At 39.0% G+C, this 22,331-nt stretch overlaps 1 protein-coding gene across 1 annotated transcript in view; it reads left to right on the top strand.

Annotated features, from left to right (window-relative positions):
• slc26a5 (solute carrier family 26 member 5) overlaps window positions 1-22,331 on the top strand; it is a 28,369-nt gene that overhangs the window by 302 nt on the left and 5,736 nt on the right. Inside the window, exons 2-14 of the mRNA XM_042511672.1 lie at window positions 2,411-2,717; window positions 3,211-3,350; window positions 3,823-3,933; window positions 10,256-10,437; window positions 10,714-10,878; window positions 11,692-11,927; window positions 12,155-12,302; window positions 14,534-14,647; window positions 14,760-14,837; window positions 15,097-15,192; window positions 20,627-20,733; window positions 21,525-21,594; window positions 21,704-21,796. Of these exons, the coding sequence (XP_042367606.1) occupies window positions 2,533-2,717; window positions 3,211-3,350; window positions 3,823-3,933; window positions 10,256-10,437; window positions 10,714-10,878; window positions 11,692-11,927; window positions 12,155-12,302; window positions 14,534-14,647; window positions 14,760-14,837; window positions 15,097-15,192; window positions 20,627-20,733; window positions 21,525-21,594; window positions 21,704-21,796 (1,725 nt within the window). The 5' untranslated portion in view covers window positions 2,411-2,532. The remainder of the gene's footprint in view (window positions 1-2,410; window positions 2,718-3,210; window positions 3,351-3,822; window positions 3,934-10,255; window positions 10,438-10,713; window positions 10,879-11,691; window positions 11,928-12,154; window positions 12,303-14,533; window positions 14,648-14,759; window positions 14,838-15,096; window positions 15,193-20,626; window positions 20,734-21,524; window positions 21,595-21,703; window positions 21,797-22,331) is intronic.

Genomic DNA, 22,331 nt, shown 5'->3' with positions numbered 1-22,331 from the left:
TTTTAAAAAATATTTTTGTTCCACATTTCAAATGTATTAAGTTACATTTTCGTCCTTTATCAGCGTCGTGTTTGCTAGCTAACGTACAGGAAAGGAAAACGCTCGAGGCTCTCAACTGTTAGTGCGTCAGAGACTTGATTGAATTAAGAAAACTGATGTGTCGGGCCACCGAGTAACACATGAGCCAAGATATCATGGCGTCGTCTCGTTTTAGAATGATGAAAGTAAGGTTAAACTTAAAAACAACAACAAAATATGCTTGAGGAAACCTATTAAATGTTAACACAGTAGATCTTTATCTCAGCAGACATTTTGACATATCATAGCTGGAAAAGCACAGGTGCTTTTTTATAACATTCATGATGGCTGGATTCCATATAGAGAAGGTTCTGCTATTATACATGCTGACTTACGGGAACAGCTCACTGGCACACTTAAAGGAACTAGGCCATCATTTATGTTATTATTTTTAACTGTGCTTTTTCAAAAAAAAGGTCCCCCCAGTAATATCTGTTACTTTCTTCGTCACACATCGCAAAGATACACATTTAAATATGGAAATATCACACACAACAGGTAGGCTATTTACATTATGTATAAGTGCACACCTGAAAATCATGGCAGTTAAAAAGTGTTTGGCATTAGGGGCTGTACATTATTTATCAAAGGGGAGGCGGTAGTGCAAAACAAGGGAGGCACCTTAGTTGATTTTTTAAGCACTGGGGAGGTAGATATGTTTTTTGATTTGGCTTAGAGGAGGGACATTTAACTTTAAATTGTTGTGTTTTGTGTTTATTTTATATACCCTTAAAATTCCTAAAATCTGCAAATGGGTTTTAAATGCATGTTCTCCTTAAAAATCTCCAAATCATGCCATTTATCATAGCCAGAAATGGTGAAATATGGTTTTGGTGAAGGGTGGGTCATGCACAACCTTCAAGGCAGAAAAAAAAGATGCTAAAGCAGAACTGTTTAAAGCTGCAGCTTCTCAAATGGCCTTTTGAGGCGAACTCCAAAAGGCCCCATAGACCTCCATATTAACATATCTAATGTTATAGCAGAAATAAACATGTCTACAGCCTGGAATGTAAACAGTTTTGGTATTTCTAGCTAATTATAACATTCATGACAACTGTCCGTCTTACTCACCCGTTTACATTTTATTAAGGCCCAAACTTGGGGCTTCATTGGATACAGGAATGTGTATTTAGGCATATGCTAAACTTTTGTATTGATTAAAGCCTTTTTAAATCACAGGAGATACTGTAAAATTTGTATGAAGCCACTATGAAGACACTTTATATTTCTACAGCAACTATTACCGCAATTTGAGTCATTTATTTCCTGTTCAAGTTATATACCGTACCACCTCCCTTTATCTGAGGGCAACATCATACATCATGCAGTGGAGTTCAGATGACCAACTGTCCTCTTTCACATATACAGTAGGACAAACAAGACAGGTTATTATTCTTTTAGGGCCCCCTCTTAACCAAATATTTGCTAAAAAGCAGATAAACATTCACTCAAAGATGGCAGCCATGCAAATCCAAAGCAAGTTTTTAGCACAAAAATGCAAAACACACAGGCTGTGTCGGTTATCCTCACTCCACTCTTCTTATCATAAAGTAGTGGTAAACAAACCAGTTTGTGTTGGATTATTGATGGACTATTTGGCGCATTTTTGATGTTTTTCACTCTTCATTTCTTTTTCAAAATGTTGCTGTGTTCATGCATATGACAGAAATTTTGGCAAGATTGTGTATTTTGTTTGATCTTGGAATTTCCAACTCAGTACAATAAGTCTAAAATACACTGTTCAAACAAAATTGTTACATTCATACTGTTAAGTGCAAAAAATGCACCATTGGAACCCATCCAAACATTCTTTTTTGTATCCCACAGCCATCAAAGCATAAAAACATGCATTGCATTATTTCTGTGTGTCACCCCTTGTAGTTATTTTCCACCTGATAATGTCATTTTCAGTTTTTTTTTTAACCATATTTGGCATATGGAGAAAATATATGCTATTTTCACCATGTGCACTGTCACAATCAATTTTTTCACTATTCATTGACACATCCCAGGCTGTGATAATACAAAAAAATCGACTTCATGTAGTGTATTGGAAGTAATTCTATTTGTGTTTTTTTCATCCAAAATATTGTGGCATGGTGACAAAAATTTAAAGGGTTCAAATTTTGAACATTAATGAATACTTGATATTTATGATTAAGGCTGATGTTAGTTAAAAATTCACCCAATGAAAGTAGAAAATAATATTACTATGTAATTTTTTTTAAAGCTTAATTTTGAAAAGCACATGTGCACATAGTGATATGAGTGTGAGTGTAATATAAAAGCAGGCCCTAATGGTTAATCTTATCCTCTCTTTCTCTCCATGCAGACAGAGGAAGTGCAGACGGATTAAAGTTGGAGCAGTGACAGGAATGAAGACGTACCGGACAGAACAATGACAATGACAATGAGACGATAAAGTTGGCAAGATAAGACACGCTCTGACTCATCATGGCTGGCACTCCTGCCTCTGATATGGAGCAAGAAGAAGCTGCAGTTGCTCGGGAGGATGCGGGCTCACCGCTGATGTACAGGATAGAGCGTCCCGTCTATGATGAAGCTATCATCCGGTCACAGCTTCTCCACCGTAAAGAAGACTCCTCCACCCTCCGACAGAGGCTGGCACAGAAGTTCCAGTAAGTTCAGGCTGCAGAATTTCCCTCTGGATTTGTCCTGCTAAAGTGCTATTGTGCAAAACATGGAATCAGTATGTGTACAGTATATACACACAAGACAAGAAGGAAATGATCTTACAGGGCTCATTTAAGTCTGTTCTTTAATATGTAAATAATAAAATTAAATAAAAAATACAAATAAATATTAGAAAACATTCTAACCATTATATAATTAAAGTCTCACTCTTAATGCACCTGATGTTTTACTGCTCTGTCTGTGCCCAGAGTGTGCTCTGTGCTCCCAGAGTGTGGTGCAATTAATAACCCAAAGGTGTACATAATTTCATGAATGAATTGTCCAACTTCAAAATATGGTATAAATTTGTGGCAGCAGACGTTTTGATTGTGGCAGCCCGCCACAAATAAATGAATGTGTGGGGAAACCCTGTGCTAACTTTATCGGTATTAATTAAGGGTATAATCTGATAAATAACCCACTTGTCATCTTTCATAGGTGCTCATCTAAGAAGGCCAAGGCGGCAGCTTTGAGCTTTCTGCCTATTCTGACATGGCTGCCATCCTATCCGGTCAAGCAGTACCTGTTTTCGGACGTGGTCTCAGGTCTCAGCACAGGAGTCGTGCAACTCCCTCAAGGTCAGAGCCTTGCAGTCCCAGCCACAACACTGTGTTAAATACTAGTCAGACATACATTTATTTTAAAACATTAAATAAGGGAGAATCTTTCGAAAGAATCGTGCTCTTCTTTTCAGTAAAGTTTTACAGACTTGAGGGATCTGTGACAGGGAGCAGTAAGACATTTTATTTGACATCCATCTATATATTGAAAGCCTAAAAATCTATATCTAAACAGGCTGATAAAGCTTAAAATGTTATGTATTCCAGAGCTCTGTACAGTAGCCACATGCTCCGTTTGGCCAAGCTAGTCATCTGGAATGAAAAAAGTGTTGAAATTTGTGAAGGGCCAGCTGCCAACTCCTAAAGGGCTGCTTTAGGCGTCACGCTGTCTTTGTTTTAGTATCTCTGTCGCTCTGAGGTTGTGATGCAATCTCTTGGCTTCTGGGACTGTTCAGTTTAGTTACATTTCTCCCTCTCCTCTGCTCCACAGGGCTAGCCTATGCTATGCTGGCTGCTGTGCCTCCAGTTTATGGTCTATACTCCTCATTCTACCCGGTCCTGCTCTACACCTTCTTTGGCACATCCAGACACATATCAGTCGGTGAGAAATTAACTTCTAAGTTTTCCGTATAGGCTTTGTTTTTGGGTCATTAAACCGCTTCCACAGGCAGTGGCTGGTTTTGGTAAGTCTTCTCCTACAAACTGGGCCAGTGCCAGTATTGAGATTCAATTCAATAGAAGCAAAAAAGCAGTTAAAATGCAACAGGTCACAGGTCAGTATCCAAAACAGCTGATGATGCATGTGGAAAACATGGAAATAAAGAAGTTGTAAGTGGGTGTAAGTTGTCTGTATGATAAGGAAAAATGTAAGATCAGACTGTTATTAGGTTCTAACATAACGCTGTCTGGCTACTTAGCATACATGCTCGATATTTTAACGAGTTTTCACTTCTAAAACTACGAGAGTAAAAGTTCACTGATGTGTCTGGCGAAAGTATGTCGTGACATAAAGAGCAGAATAGAGCTGCTGACCTAATCTAAAACTGTAATAGCATTTTGCACTAATACTACAAGTGAATGTGCTTGTCATACACTGGACTTCTTATTAACAAAACAAAAAAAAAAATCAGAATCTTGACAGACCATGCATGGCTGCACGGCTCTGACTGGACAATCGCTGCCTGGGGGAGACGTTCAGAGAACAGTCACTTTTGGGGGCATATGGGTACATTTTGTGTCCCTCAGATAAACCTTTCATAAATTTTCACCAAAAAAATCTTAGTTGAATCAGTCTCAAATAATAGAACTATTTATGTTAAACCTTTGCTTGTAATAATGTTTGATGTTTATTTGAGGCACAATTTAAATATGAACTAAATCAGATGCAGATTTCCTTTATTTGTCATTTTTATTATGCACTTCCAAACATTAAAAAAAATGAAATTAAGTTCCCCTAAAGAAAAAAATAGTGTAAGTCAGTGCAAGTCAATAATAAAAAACAAATTGAAAAAAAGTAGATAAACGTCAGTAGAAAGCTATAACCATCAAAAATATAAATCTATAAAGTGCATTGTTGGAGAGACATGATGGGCTCTTTTTTTAAGTGTCCATAAAGTGCATAGTGTTTTGTTTTGTAATAATGCACATCCCACCCATTATTGACTGATTTTGGCTCCTGATGTATACATTCAGTTTGACTGACATGAAATAATAATAATTTTTGTGTTTTTGTGCTTACTCTATTAACAGTTATAAAATCAATTGCATAGGATATCTAATTTTTGTATCATATTCAATTTCAGTATTTAGAACAATTATTTTAAGTCTGTCGCAGTCTTCTGGTCAACTCCATTACCTCTGTTATAAAACTGCATAAAAATCTTCTAAGAATTCATATAAAAAAACATTTTCACCTGCGCTCAGTGACATTACCTCATCCAGCAGGAAACATGTAAAAGGCAGTGAGGTAGGCCATGGTTTTTATTATTATTTTTGTACAAAATGTCGAGGTCACACCAACAGTGGATTATTTGTCAGATCTGTTTGCATAAATCTCTTGTGCATTTTCCTAAAACAATAATATGCTGAAAGTCAAAATAAGTCGATTTTTTTGGCATACCATGTGGTATCCGGTTGGAGGTTAGTGTGTGCAGTAAAGCTACAATAAGGTGAAAATCGTCAACTCTGTCCCCATCAACTCTGTTCTGCTCAACTCTGTTAATGGTTTAAACTACGTTTAACAGTAACAGAGATGACGGAAAGCAACAGTCACAGGGCTAAAGGTATTTAAATGTTTCACAAATTTTTTCACAAAATATTTACACAATAAGACTTATTTTTTTAACTTTATCAGAAGAACAGTGCAAGGCAAGTTAATCACAGAGCACCCAAGCATTCCTCCATTTTTTCATATTTTCTCTCCTCACCCTCCCGCCCCCTGTAACAGAAATACAGGCAATAACAGAAATCACACAAATTGCAACAATCATGACAACATTTATTGGTTGCAATGATACCAAAATTACAAATACCGTACACACATAAGAAAATAATTAATAGATATTTGGATGAAAATGACAAAAAAAAAAAAAAAATAAAGCAAACATGGGAAACAAAAACAACAGGCAGGGAGGTCAAAGAATACTGATGATTATTTGTTAAATATTCATCAGTAAAGTGGATATAATGACTAAGTTGGCAAAGGCAAATAATAGAATAGCTAGAACAGTCTAATGTCCCCTTTAAAATCAGGAAAAGGCAACACTTATTATGATATCCAAAATCTATGATATGCAGTCTCATGATATGGATGTAACAGTGATAGACTGCCCAGCTCCAGGAGAATATGTTGTTTAGAGTCAGTCAGCCAGTGGCCTTTTCACACTGCCAGTTTGCTCTCCATAGTCGGCGCCAAGAATGGTAAGATGACCAGCTAAAACTGCCAGCCATCTCTGTCTCTCTCTCTCACACACACACACATACACACAGCAAAGCACAGCACAGCATTGCTCTGTGTATCAACTCAATTAACTATCAGAAGGATTACACATTACAAACTGATTTACATTATGAGATGAAGGATTAAGTTGTTTTTTGAAATGGCATACAGAGAAAATACTTTCCCTCAGGAGTGACAGCAGTGTCCTCAGCTGACATGAGCAGCAGGATTGTGAAATGTCAGTGACCCCACCCATGACATATTACCCGTCAAGCTACTTTCTTTCCTAGAAAGGGCTCCAAGTCATCTCAAGTGTCAGCTCTGAACTACTGTATTTGGCCATCTGAGAAATTAGCAATAAACAATAATTGACAATGAACTGAACCTGCTCAACCTTTTGCAACAAAAAATCTGATCTGAAGCGAACAACAGTAAGCAGTTGGCAAATGTTGTCTAAGGAATAGCTTGACAACAAGATGCTGTGGAACATTATAAACCTTTAACTTCTGGCAGAGAGTGAGAAGGAATGACTGGGCTGTTGTTCAAGTGCTGGGCAAGATGGCACTTTCACTACACACACACACACACACATACACAAGCACACATATACACACACACACTTAAAGTGCATGACCCAGGGCATATGTGGGGCTGCTAAGGTGAAATACATCCATGCTTCACATGACGATGTTTGGTGTTTGGTTTTGTATTCGTCTTTCCTGCAGGGAACGCACCTTACTTTTCAATGTTTTGTGTCAAAATAAAAAATATTTTTCGAGACCACAGCAGCGAAAAAAGACTACTATATAACCACTCGGGGCATCTTCAGACATTTTTTTGTTCTATATGCTAGCTCTACAAATGCTTACTGCACATTTTATGAAAGAATTAGAATTATTATAAATGTTAAAAATTGTAAAAATATTAATGTAATAGAAATCTTATAATATTATACAACTGTAGAATTGAAGAAAACAGAATAACTCATTATTCTGCATAGACATGTCACAACAAAATGTTTGGGTGCATTGATTCTGTTCCTTGAGCAAAATTCCAAATAAGAAAACATAGTTGAATGTCAGAATCTTCTTAAAAACTTTGTACGTAAGTTTAAAGAGGAAATTTTCTCCTAAGAACAGTTGGTGAATGAGGCCCATTAATCTGCGTGTGTCAGTGGCAAAAACAGTTACTTTTAGTGGATCTAAATTAACAGTGCAAACATGCCCTGAGTGTTTACATTGTAGCCTGTTTTGGGTCCCGCCCAATCCTGGACCAATTAAAAAAAACATTAGTTTTCATTATTTACTCAAACACAAATATATGGGACAATAAGGTCCAGGTTGGAAAATATCAAACGTACCCTTTTAGTTACACCAGAAAAACAAAACTCAGATGCATAAGGATACGTTTCTTTTCATTTAATTTGAACAGACTGTAATGCAAGTTTCAAAGACAGACTAAATGATCTTGCTGGGGACTGATGTAACATTTTGCCTACTGGCAACTTTGGTTAACTATTTATATTATAAAAATATACAGTGAGCACTTTCCTAACAGGCAACAGGTCACAACAGGCTATAAAACTGAAAAACATTTCTGATGATATGGAACTGAGGATACTAAACAAATAGAATAATAAAAAATGAAAAGGTGCATTAGGAGTGTTTCACTTAGTTCCACCTAAACATTCAAATCACCCAAACATTTATCATTCAGTTGATGGACACATCTGGGTGATGTCAAATGTATGTTTGCGTGTTGGATTTCCACTCGTGTCCCCAAGAAGTATGGAGCAACACCAATACGCCCTCCTCGTCTGTCCTTGCAGTTGCGGCCCAGGGTTCAACTCCAACCTTTGGCCCTTTGCTGCATGTTATCCCCCCTCTCTCACCCCCTTTCACACTTTATCTGTCCTGTCAAAATAAGGCTAAATCGGCTAAAAAAGAAATCTTCAAAAAAACTCACTGTGAACTTTGGTTCCACATAACATGCATCAGTCAACATACAGAGTATTCTGCTTGCACAAACTGTTACAACTCTATTTTCTGTTTATATGGACGTTCTGTTGAAAGGTTTTTTTGTTATGACTGTATTTACATTTTTGTTCCCTTCTGCTGCTTTCTCTGTCTCTCTTTCTCTCTCTGGCTGTATATTAAGCACTAGTGATAGAAAAACGGTTGCCACTGTCTGTATTAGACGCACATTTATCCAGTTTAGGAGGACATGTTTTACTGTATGTGCTTGTTGTGGCCAGATTTGTCTTGAGTAGCAGGACTGTGAAATTTCAGTGAACCCACTGCCCTCATCTCTTGTTATTGCCGTTGGCCTTTGACTCCATATTTCAAGGAAAGGTATTGTTGTGTGGTGCCCTAATCCAATCTCAGTGTAAATGTTTACATGTGAATTGATGGTGGTTTTTAGGGCAGTGCTTTCACAGTCAGTGCCAAGAGCAGTATAACAAGCTCAACCTGCCCTCCGACAATATCTCACATACACAAGAGCTCAGCTCAAACTAACTATCTAGACATTCACAAGTTACACATTTATCCAGACTAGGAGGTGTTGGATGTACTTGTTGCAGCTGCAATCAGCCTGAGCAGCGGGATTGTACATTTTTAGTGCTTTTCACCTCACCCATCTTCCTTTCTTTCCCAGGAAAAGCTCCATGCCATCTCAAATGTCAGCTAACCTTTAAGTCCATCAGACAAAAATCCCAACCTTTAAACAAAAGACCTGATCTGAAGTGAACAGATGGCCTCAGTGAGTTGCTGTATAAATGATGATCCCTTAATTTCTGGCAGAGAGTGTGAGGGCGTAACTGGGCTGCTTTTCAAGTGCTGGACAAGATGGCCTTTTCACTCAAAGGGAGACTACATGTTACAGTGGACATCCCAATGCTGCACAGAACCAATCCTGGAGAAATGCAGTGTTTAAAAAAAGATTTGGACGCAGAATGCAATCATTTGCAAATCTGTTTTGGCCTGTCTTTAATTGAATACAGTACAGAAACAAGAAAGTTAATGTTCCAACTGATAAAGTTCATTGTTTTTTGAAAATATATACTCATTCTGATATGGGTGCCTTCAACACACTCCAAAAAAGTTGTTGCATGGACAACAAAAGACTGGGAAAGATGTGAAATGCTCGAAACACACCTGTTTGGAACATTTCACAGGTACACTGGTAAATCGTTATTGGAAATCATGGACGTTGTGTCCTCAGGGCCAAAGAGTAAAAGGATCCCCCGAACTGTTACCAGCTCAGAGTTCAAAAGCCAGCATCTGTGAAGGTATGTGGCTGTGCAAGTGCCTATCTATGAGGGCACCATGAATTCTGAAAGGTACATACAGGTTTTGGAGCAACATGTGCTGCCATCCAGACATTGTCTTTTCCAGTCTTTTTCAGTGACATCCCTGCTTAAAGACGATGCAAAGACACATTTTGCACGTGTTACAGCAATGTGGCTTCGTAGTTATAGAGCGAGGGTACTAGACTGGCCTTCGTGAAGTCCAGATCTGTCTTCTATAGAAAATGTGTCGTGCATTATGAGGCACAAAATACAGGAATGGAGACACAGGACTGTTGAGCAACATTAGTTGTACATCAAGCAACGAGAAAGAACTTTACTTCAATATTATTGTCTTACATGAACAAGCACTTTCTGATAGTTGTTAAAAGAAAAGCTGATGGAACAAAGTGATAAACATGTCCCTGTCCAAATTTTTTTGGAACAAGTATCGAATTCAGTGTTGTATTGTTGTTTTGTATATTCACAAAACAACACTATTTATCAGTTGGAACATAAAATGTCTTGTCTTTGTACAGTATTCAGTTGAATATAGGTCAAAAGGGATTTGCAAATCATTGCATTCTGCTTTTATTTAAGTTTTATACAGCGCTTCAATTTTTTTGGAATTGAGGTAGTACTTCTGTGATCTCGCCATAATATATTTTGACAGATGACCGTTCTATTTGTGATCTGCAGGCACCTTTGCAGTGATAAGTCTGATGATCGGCGGTGTTGCAGTGAGGGAGGCCCCTGACTCCATGTTTTATGTCGTGCCTGCCAACGGATCCAACACATCTGCCGTCCTGGATGTGGAAGCTCGTGATGCCCGGAGGGTGCAGGTGGCCGTTGTGCTCACAACCCTAGTGGGAATCATCCAGGTCAGCTTTGAAACAACCAGAACACTTAGCCAGCAACTGTTGATTTGGTCTATCTAATTTCACCCCCCATGGAGTGTCTGTTATTTGATTAAAACATCACAGTGAAGTGATACAGCTTGCTGAAATGTTCTCACGCTCAAAAATCACTGTTTACCCTCAGCAGCAGGATGTCCAAGTCACTGTTGGTGTATCAACACCATGATTTTGTGTTTTTGTTTGAAACAACCTCCTCCTTTCTTTTTTCTATTTCTTAATTTTGTTTTCCTTTCTTTTCAGATTGTTTTTGGTCTTCTCAGGTTTGGCTTTGTGGCGATCTACCTCACAGAGCCCCTGGTGCGAGGTTTCACTACAGCAGCAGCGGTGCACGTCGTTGTCTCTCAGCTCAAATACCTGCTGGGGGTGAAAACACAGCGCTTCAGTGGGCCCCTCTCTGCTATTTATGTGAGTTCCAATAGCTATTGAATGCTTTCTAAGTGGAAAGACTGAGTGCAAGAGTACAATTGAGAGAATTGTTTTTTGGCCACAGCTATCCCCAGCGCGGAAGCATTATGTTTTGAGGTTCTCCGTCTGTCCCATTCTTGTGAATGCAGTATCTCAAAAATGCTTCAAAATTTGGCACAAACCTTCACTTGCACTTAGTGATGAACTGATGATATTTTGGTGGTCAAGGGTCAAAGTGACTGTGACCCTGTTCGTCACATTCTTATGAAAGCGGCATCTCAAGAACACCTTGATGCAGTTTCTTCAAATTTGACACAAACGTCCAATCAGACTTAAAAGTGTAATTAGTAGAATTTGATTGTCAAAAATCATGCCACTGTTTCCTGCCATCCATCTTATTGTCATAAAAGCAATATTTCAAGAAGGTGTTGAAGGAGTTTCCTCAAATTTGGCAATAACATTTTCTTCGACTCAATGATGGACTTATTATAATTTGACAGCTGAAGATCAAAGGTCAAGTTCACTGTGACCTTACAAAATATAGTTTTGGCTGTAACTTAAGAATTCATGGACCAATTATTTCAAAATTTCACACAAATGTCTCATAGGGTATAATGATAAAGCAATGACATTTTATATCCCGAATGTCAACTTCATTGTGACATCATAATGTTTTGCAAAAACACTCTTCTGCTCGAGATGGATATTCTAGTTTACTGCCTTTTTTTGCTAGATCATGTTTTGCTTTTGTTTCGCAACTGCTAAAAAAATGGATGATTTAATTATGTCATAAATGCCACACTCTTTCTCCAGAGCGTCAAGGCAGTACTCATGGACATCACCAGCACAAATGTCTCCACTCTCATCCTGGGTCTGGTGTGCCTCGTCTTCCTGTACGTGATCAAAGACCTCAACGAGCGATTCAAGAAGAAACTTCCCATTCCCATTCCTGGAGAGATTATCGTGGTCATCGTGTCAACCAGCGTCTCGTATGGCCTGTCCTTATCAGAGGATTACAAAGTGGACGTGGTTGGGAAGATACCAACGGGGTAGGTTGTTACATTGAATTTTTAGATCTGTGTATTTCAGGCATGAGATTTTATAACTGAGAGATTTGAAACTACGTAAGAACTTGTTTGTCATATCTTAATTGTATTAATTTTGTGGTTTTAGGCTCTTGTGTGGTACATTAAAGGAACCATTATAATATCTCAGCCAAATTGATATTTACACACTGGGATTGATGGACTACATGTGTTATGTAATGTGTTCTCAGGCTTCTCCCTCCTTCAGTCCCAGAGTTCTCTCTGTTACCCAGTTTGGTCACAGACTCCTTCGCTGTAGCAATTGTCGGATTCTCAATGGGCATCTCACTTGCCAAGATCTTTGCCCTGAAGCATGGCTACAGCGTGGATGGCAACCAGGTTAGTGTTGACACCTGAGGAGAAAACAGAATAACTCATTATTCTGCATAGACATGTCACAACAAAATGTTTGGGTGCGTTGATTCTGTTCCTAGAGCAAAATTTCAAAGAAGAAAACATAGTTGAATGTCAGAATCTTCTTAAAAACTTTGTACGTAAGTTTAAAGAGGAAATTTTCTCTTAAGAACAGTTAGTGGATCTAAATTAACAGTGCAAACATGCCCTGAGTGTTTACATTGTAGCCTGTTTTGGGTCCTGCCCAATCCTGGACCAATTAAAAAAAAACGTTAGTTCTCTAAAAGGGTACGTTTGATATTTTCCAACCTGGACAATAAGGTCCAGGTTGGAAAATATCAAACGTACCCTTTTAGTTACACTAGAAAAACAAAACTCAGATGCATAAGGATACGTTTCTTTTCATTTAATTTGAACAGACTGTAATGCAAGTTTCAAAGACAGACTAAATGATCTTGCTGGGGACTGATGTAACATTTTGCCTACTGGCAACTTTGGTTAACTATTTATATTTTAAAAATATACAGTGAGCACTTTCCTAACAGGCAACAGGTCACAACAGTGTTTTGGACCAAGGACACTAACCTGAAAATCAGCATCTTTACATGCACTTAAGTAACTGGGTTACAGCTGCCCTTCTCTGATGTAATGATTTCTCAAACTTTGAGTACATACGAAACCTGGTTTTCTTTTCTGTAATTGAGGTAAGGGATTAACGAAAACTCATTTCTTCAGCTAGGTTTGCCCCGGTTTAAAGCAGATTTTTTCAATATGTAAGGGTAGCTGGGTTAGAGGTATTTCATTTAGATTTAAAATGACTTCAGCCGTCTAAAACTAAAACTAAGACCTGTCAAAATTAGCTGGTTTCAGACAATGTTCATGTTATTATTTTTAAAATTGAGACATATGCGGAGAAGCTTGGCTCTGTCAGTCTGTCAAATGTAAAATAATAATAAAGGACTGAGTTTTTTACTCTGAGCTCCAGCAGAAACAAAGCACCTTGTCTTTTGGTATTGTTTTTTGTTGGTTCACACCACACAACGACAAGGATACTGGAGCATGTGAACACAAATCACTGCTCTGCGCTCTTTACTGTAAACATCCACTTATCTTATCTACAAACTGTTGGTTTTTGGGGTCATTTCCTGAAGCTGTTTAAGGGGGCTTTCACATCAGGGACTGGGGCCTGGATCTGAGTACACTTGACTCCAAAGTCTGGATTGTTTGTTTAGTATGAACACTGTGTACCACACTTGGTCAATGTATAGTGTTTATGTGTCAAAAACAACTGTCAATATCAACTGTACCAAAACATGCAAACAATAACTGTGGCCAGAAGAATTGTGTTTTCAGGTTATCTGTTCGTCATTTTATCAGTTCATCCATCCGTCCATCCCACTCTGATGAATGGGATATCTAAAAAAAACCCCATGAGGGAATTTTTTCAAATTTGACACAAACGTTCACTCAGACTCAACTCTGAACTGTTTAGATATTGGTGGTCAAAAGTCGGAGGTCAAAGTTACTGTGACCTCGTCTGTCTAATTTTTGTAAATGCAATATCTCAAGAGGGCCCTGAAGTAGTTTCCTCAAATGTGTCACAGATGTCCACTTGGACTCAAGAATGATCTTAGATTAGAATACGGTGTTCAGGGTTAAAGGTTAAGGTCTCTCTGACCTCATGAACCATGATTTTGACTATAAGAATTCATATGTAAATTTTTACAAAATTTTACACAAATGTCTAAAAGGATAAAATGAAGAAGTGATATCAGTTTTTTATCCAAAAGGTCTTCACTTTGACATCAAAATGTTCAGCAAAAAACACTTTTCTGGTCATAACTCAGGAGCAGAAGGGGAGGCATTTAGTCAGATACAGAATCAATGACACTAATCTTGGGTGTCCACCTTGAAACTGATGAAGATGTGTGTGAAGGATCCATGTTGTCACAGACATGGATGATAACTTTTAGTGCAACTTGATTTGTGCTCAGAGGCATTCAACCGAGAGGTGGTAATTCAAGTTATGAAATGGTCTCAATTTAATATATCAGACAAGCAGCACAGCCCGCCTTGGACAAACATAGATCGGGGGAAGCGATCTTACTTGGGCACAGTACAAATCAGTCATACCTGATAGGAAATTGCGCTAAACTTATTTTTTCAATTGGAGTGTTCTGAAACCAAACCAACTTTTTGTGTCGTTCTGCTTTCAGGAGCTGATTGCCATCGGCCTGTGTAACTTCATCAGCTCTTTCTTCCAAACTTTCGCCATCACCTGCTCCATGTCAAGGAGCCTGGTGCAGGAGAGCACTGGTGGAAAAACACAGGTAGCACAAACACAGAGTGATTACACTATCTAACTTTGCTGAATTGGTGTTGTAAAGCCATACTTACAATGAGGTGATGTTGACACAGTCATGTGTGTGTGTGTGTGTTTAGATTGCAGGGCTGCTGGCGTCTCTCATGGTGCTGCTGGTGGTGGTAGCCATTGGTTTTGTCTTCCAGCCGCTCCCTCAGGTGGGTGAAGCTTTGGAGCCGATGATGCAGAGCGTTCAGCTTCCTGTCTGGCAGCTTGGCGTCTTGGGTGCAGCCACAAGCACTTTTATTTTCTTCTCCATCTGTTGAGCAAACAGAGGCTTACAGCTCTTTTGATGCAGAAATCAAGTCCCCAAAACCAGTGAATGCTTCGTGTTTCACATAATGAGATTAAAAAAAAGTCGATGGCTGATGTCTTCCTGTACTGTTTTGTTGAATGATCTTGTTTTGTGTTTCCCAGACTGCACTGGCTGCAATCATCATGGTGAATCTGTTGGGGATGTTCAAACAGTTCAGAGACATTCCTGCTCTGTGGAGGACGAGCAAGATCGAACTGGTAAGTCTGTCAGATCAAACTAAACATAACACAAATGTCACTGTGCCAGTTAGTAGATGTCCTCACAGAAAATCTGAAGATGCAAAATGAGCTGATGCAGAGCTCTTTCTGCACTTTATAGTCCACTGTGGGTTTTGGTCAGAAGCTCCTCTTCAAAAATAATGTGTTACCATGAGCAAGATATGCTGTATCTTCATCATATCCTCAACATCAGAACACAACCAATTACTTTGAGGTGTTTTCATAATTCTCAAGATTGGTATGTTAATTTAAGTAGAGGGCCCTTTGGCCAAGTTTTTCTGTCCTTAGTTGGCGCGTCCCAGTCAAATGTACAATTAGTGACTTGCAAATTTGCAAATCTCACTGCCTTCCCTCCTTGAGCAATTGGCATGGACCCAAACACACACCTTAGGCTATCGAAGGGCGAGGACATTTTTGAGGACTGACAGAGTGACCTACAGTGCTGCTGGATGCAGCTAAATAAAGTAAGGCATACTGTTTCAAAAGAGAAATATTAGTGCTGAATGAGCGGGTTAAATTGAAAATTTTAGTTTATTCAATTTTGAGACATTTTTTAAGAGCTGGATAAGGTAATTACAGTATTAAACACATTGGAGGCATTTTAACAGTATTAAACCTTGCAAACCTGGATCATTAGTTTTCTTTCCATGCCTTGAAAGAAAAAAGCCTGTGATTGAAAGAACCAAAAATCACGATTCAAACAGAGGTGAAGAACTGAAGTCAAATGAAAATTAACGAAAATTAGCTAAGGTGAGAAACAACTGAAAAGTATCACAACTAGTTGCCACTGACAACCACTTTCCCACAGTCAGTGCCCAAGTGGCTTTATATAACCCCTCCTGGCCCCACCCTTATCAGATTTGTTTTATCAGTATCTAGTTTATTTTTTATGTTTACAAATCACTTTGTAACTCGCTTTTGAAAAGAGATATAAAAGAAGACTGTAATAATAAAATTACTAATAATTATTTGTTGTAGGTTTCATTCAACACGCAGCAACCAGCAAGTCAACGGTGTGATATTGTTAAAACTCAGACTCAGAACCTTATAGCATTGTCAGACCCACACTGGACATCTGAGTATGTAAGCTATAATCATTAATGAGAGCGATAATGAGAGATATCCTCTCTTTTATTCCAGACATTCTCTTCATGCCTACATTACCCATAATGCAACTCAGTTCACTGTTGCCAAGGCAACAGCTGCCTCTTATTTTTTTTTAAGCAACAATTCTACAAGAGGAAGTGATGTCACATAGGTCCACATTCTAAAGCACGTGTAACACAGACACGTTAGATCACCAACAGTCTGGGTAAGACCTTACTTATGTGACTCCAGACAGACACATTGTCATTCTTGTGTTAGCGGCCTTACCAGAGATAGACACTGTCAACAGTTGTTCATCCCCATTTCACTGTGCTGCATTCTTCAGCAACACTAATAAGCTGCCAGTACAGCTTGTGACTGTGTTTCTGTGGACAAACAGAGAAGTGCTTTCAACTTTCCAGCCTTAATCGAACAGAACATGAGTGGTAGGAGAAACAACAAGCCTCTGCAGGTCTCCACTGAGGACAGCATCGACATGGACCTCCACCAGGAGCAGGCAGAAGGCGATGTTGACTTCACCGCCATGACTGTTAACCTGCGGGCCGTCAGTGAACAGCTCAAAACCCTGCACCAGGAGATCCATAACATCAAAAGACAGTTGAAGAACTGCGAAGTCTCTGAGGAGGCTTTAGAAGAAGTCCAAGCAGAGGAAAAATCTGCAAGGAAACTCTGCGTCTCCCTGCAGAAACAGGTCCGGGGCCTCACTGACAAGGTGCACCAGCAGAGCACCATTTTTAACAACTACAAGTCCATCAAGGTGTCGAATGAGGCGCTGGACCTACGTCGTGAGACTCTGGAGCAAAAAATTCAGGGTCTCCAGACAAAGCTGAGCCCCTTTGACAGTCTGCGGGAAGATTACGAGGCTGAAAAGAAAAAGGGGAAGGCCCAAACAACAGAACTTCAGAGGCTCGAGAAGGAAAAGGATGACCTTGAGCAGCAACTCGAGGTCATCAAGATCCAATCCGAAGATCTGAAGATTGATGACGACCAAAAGACACAGGAGAAAATTGACGTTTTAAAACAACAAAACGTCAATTTGAAACGTCAAATCCAGGATGCCACCAGACAGCTCCAGGGGAGAGAAGACTATAAAAGCAAAGTCATCCAACTGGAAGCTGAGTTGCCAGCCCTTCTGGAAGAAAACACAGTCCTGAAGACAACCCAGTCCGAGCTCAGCAGCAAGCTTGAAAATGAGCCGGACTGGAAGACCGAACACGACAAGAAGAAGAAATACATCGATGACCTGAAGAAGCGGAACCAGACCACAGTTGCCAAAATCCAGGTCACCAGGGATACCATTAGATTTCTGAGCGATCTCAAGGCGACATTTGACACCATGGAGGCAGAGAAACTAGTCCTGACCAAGGACAATGACACTCTGCAAAAACAACTTCAGGAGCTGCAGTCAGAGCGCTCCAAAGAAGCAGCTGTGGAGCAAACACACAACTCCATCAAGTCTGAGATTGAAGCCCTGAACCAAAGCAACAGCGCTCTCCAGCTTGAGGTTCGGGAGCTCCGCAGCAGCATCCGAGGAGAAGTAGCTCTGGCCAACACATATGATCTCCTGAAGGTTGAAAAACAAGCCTTGAAACGCCAGAATAAAGCCCTCCGCAAGGACCTCCAGAAGCTCCAGAACAAAGCGCGCAAAGAAAGACCTCTGGAGGCGAAATGTGAGGCATTGAGGGCAAAGAAAGACAAACGCACAGCAGAGCATGACGCCCTACAGCAGGAATTCTCTGCTATCTCGACCGAGGGGGCACAAATGCAAGGTGACGTGACGCCAGAGGCCAGCAGCAGCAGCAGCAGCAGCCGCGCTGTGCAGCCAGTCACCGCAGCACCTCGTGGGTCGGCTATATGCCAGAGAATCGTTAGATTCCTAGGGTTTTAGGGCACTTAGGGTTCAGGCCAAACTCATTAATTTGTGCCTAAATTTGTGAGGGTTTTCTCCGGGTGCTCCGGTTTCTCCCAGACCAAAAAAATTTGTTAAATGCTATTTGGGATTGTTATTTTGGGTTTTCTTGGGGTATGCTCTGGTTTCTCCCTGAGCAAAAAAATGTTGTTAAATGTTTTTGTGACTGTTATTTCGGGTTTACTCCGGGTGCTCCGGTTTCTCCCGACCTCTTTTCATTCATTAAAAAAAAAAAAAAAAAAGTACAGTTGTAAGGGTCAAATGTAAAAATACAGTATACTGAGTTCTATTTTAATGTTGTTCCTTATCATGTATTGTCAGAGGTTGTCTCAAATTGCTCAAAAACACACTAAACATTGTTTTATCATCTTCATACTTGATATGTTTATGAAAATGTGTCATAAACATGACTTTCTGAAGTTTACAACTGAAAATTAATCATCACCCATGTTTGGGGTTGTAGAGACACTAACTGTTAAAAATTACTTAAATACATGAGGCTATTTGCATTTCTGTTAATGAAGTTTTACCATAGTTCATGTGAGTTTTTCTTTCAGGGAACTCGTCCTCTTGATCCCAGAAATACAGTAATTAATATCAATATATAGAATATTAATCTGTGAATTATGTTTTTACACTCCTAACATTTTCATGTTGGTTTTTATAAGGTTGGGGAAAAAGAAATCATACTTGAAAGGAAGAAAAGAGGTTAATTTTGAAGTTTGAATGCTGCCAGCAATTGAAATACAACAAAACAATGTTTATAAGGAGCGGTCAAAATTAATGCAGCAGAGGACAAGATGTGCACATTATTTTAGGCTGTGTGCAGACCACAGGCAAATCTGATATTTCTAAAATCCTGTATTTAAATCATCAATATTTAAAAAAAAAAAAAAAAAATAGCATACTTAATTATGCATATACCCCTGTCCATTCCAATGGATGAATAATCTAAATGCAGAACCTGCCTAATAGTAAAAATAATAAATGGGCAGCTCATTAAGTAAACAATTAATTATGTAAATGTTCAAAACAAAAGGTGTAAAAGAAAATAATGCTTTCTGTTAGTGAAGAGCTTTGCAATGCCAAGTCGCTTACAATAACCTGAGCTAAGATTAGTCAGCTAGTTCTTAGCCCTGCTGCAAAGGCTGGAAGTTGGATGCTTATATTATGTGCAAATGGAAAGCTAGTTCATATCATGGAGCCAATGGCCCAAATTCTTTGGACTATACTTTCACCACCAGTCACCCCGTTAAACTGAAAAGCGCTGCTCAAGCAGTGGGCGCTTATAAAAGCTCAGATGAAAAATCCTCAAACTCGACGCAGAAGGGGAAATGACATCATATTTTGACGTGCAGCCGTTGCACCCGGGACACTACGGCGAGCATAAACCACGCAGTGGAGTTAATACTGACTGAATGTGGCTTTCCGAAGTGTAGATGGCTTGACGGCAGTGCACAAATCTTGAAAACTAGTCAATTATGATGTAATATTTTACTTGCCTCTAACACGAGTAATTATGCCCCCCCCCCCCCGCGTCCCAGAATGGTTCTCATCTGGCTCCTCCATGTTAACTCTAACATGCTCAGTTTAACATCCAGTGACTGGAGTGTCAGTGGGCATCCTGCTGACTGGCAACAAATAAAAATAAATACACATAATAAGGAATCTTGTAATGAACTCTCTTTAAATTGTATGGTAGAAAAAAACAAATAGTTTAGTATAATATAAAAAATATAATTGAGTGGAATAACAATACAATCATAATACTAAAATGTAGAAAAACACCTGCATTAAAAAAGCAGTTTGATTGCAAACAACGTCACAATGCCTGTTAAAGGGTTAAAGAGTTATTCTCTTTCTTAAATTGTCCTGATTTCAGGTGGATGGTTGATTCTAAAGAACGAAGGTAGTTATATATGTATTTTTTGAATGTTGAGTTTCGTGAAGACCTCTACTCTAGATTACACCTTAAACCTCAATCTGCTGTCACTGTGTTGTAACTAAATACTTTATTTTTTGTACTGAAACACAGTTGTCTTTTGACACAAGACAGATTGGAAAGGAATCTGACAGTGAAGGGAAATCTCATCTAATCTGTGCTCAGTTCGACTTCCTGTCCACCTGGTAATCATATAGAGTTAATAATGGTAGACTTTTTTAGATTTGCATTTTTAAAAAAAAAAAGTATGTAAGTTGGATGGATATAGAACACCTAAAGTGCCTAATGTTTAATTTTTGTGAGCCTCTATCACATGCTAGAGTTATTTTCGGTGTGTGACAGAATTAAAAACAAAACAAAAAACGCCCTGTTCTTTTCCTCCTAGATGTGGAAAGAGGATGCAGCTGTAGTTTTTTTTGTCACTTTGTTTCTGTTTCTTCCTTTTTCTCTCTCAGGTCATCTGGCTGGTGGCCTTCGTAGCGTCAGTGCTGTTGGGGCTTGATTATGGCCTCCTGGTGGCCCTTGCATTTGCCATAATAACCGTCATCTACAGAACACAGAGGTACTAATGAAGTGCAGCCGCTTGTCTTTAATCTGAATGTGTTTATCATTATATCATAAGGTAGAAGGTAGATTTATTGGTCATTTTTTAAAATGTTTTTTTTTAAAAAACGAAATTACAATTATTCTTGATCCTGCTATGTCTTTGGAGTTGAAGGTTGAGTTAATTAAAATCAGCAGCTACTATGAAGATTCCATCAGGTTCACTGAATAAACTTAATACACTTAAACATAATAGCATGTTAATACATTTGTCTGAGCTGGTTTGGATGGTGCTCTAAGCGTGCTAGCAAAAATATATCATGTAAAAGTTATTTAGTCAATGATTATAATAATAGAAATAATAAACTTTATTTGTAAAGAACCTTTTAAACAAGAAATGCAGCCCATCATGCTTTACAAGAAAAAAATTAACTGCACTAAATGCCTCACATCAAAACACATAAAAGATGAAAAGACACAATAAAACCTGCATGTAAAAATCAGATATAATCAGAATAGAATACGTAGAATGCATCTTCAAATGGATAAGATCCACTTATAATACTAGTAAAAGTAAGATAAAATAAAGATGCAAATTGAAATGGAAAATAAAATAAATAAGATATAACCAACTGACATTATTAATAAAATAAGCATAAAAATAGAGTATTGAAAATGCATAAAATCAAGGAAAATACAACACCTTAAAGATGTGCAGCTGTATACAAGTGCAAAGCAGCTAAGTTATAGCTACTTAAAGGCTAAAGTGAAGTAATGAAGTGTTTAAGACTTTTCTCTTTTTTCGTCCAGTCCCAAAAGTGCCATCCTGGGTGTTGTCCCCGGCACAGGGCTGTACTGTGATGTGGACGATTATGAAGAGGTGAGTCTGTCTGAAGAGAAAACACTAAAGTCTGAATCCAGGCTAAAAACCTCCCATTGAGTCTGTTGGTGTGAACTCTGAACGCCTGTGGTTTGTGTTTTGTTCCCAGGCAGCTGAATATGAGGGGATTAAGATTTTCCACTCCAACTCTTCCATCTACTTTGCTAACAGTGACCTTTATGTGAACGCCCTCAAGGAGAAGGTAATCCCAACCACTGTGTGTCAGTTTGTGTTAGGGTTTATAAAGAACCATACAAAAGGTTAAGAAACATCTCCCATTTACATCTACAGAGGGAGAGGGAGATTAGAAACACTTCATCAGTGGAATAGAACTGGTTTTACTCAGGTTATTTAAGGTGCAGCAGAGTTAAGAATTGACAAACACTGTTGGCACTATGTAGATCACCACTGCTGTGTCCCAGGGACATGAAATTATGTGACAACAGCTCGGTGGCAGATGGACTGTTAGAGAAGTGAGCAAACAGTTGTAAATCGACGTCAGCAAAAACCGGAGTGAAAAGAGGAAGACAGTATGCGTCCTCTGACATCAGGGTGCATCACCGTGTTCTTAGTACAAACATGACCATGTCGCACAGATTAGAACGTTGACAATTTGACACGAATGTGGATGTTTTGGTTTCCATACCTCTGTGCCAGCCACAGCACGGTTGTCGGGATGTCTGTCTGTTCGCATGTAGGTTCGTCCCTCCCATTCTCGGAAACAGGATATCTCAAGA

This window comes from Plectropomus leopardus, chromosome 22, assembly GCF_008729295.1.
Source record: "Plectropomus leopardus isolate mb chromosome 22, YSFRI_Pleo_2.0, whole genome shotgun sequence".
NCBI lineage: Eukaryota > Metazoa > Chordata > Actinopteri > Perciformes > Serranidae > Plectropomus > Plectropomus leopardus.
Note: the sequence above shows the minus strand (reverse complement) of the source record. Positions and strands in the feature narration are given on the sequence as shown.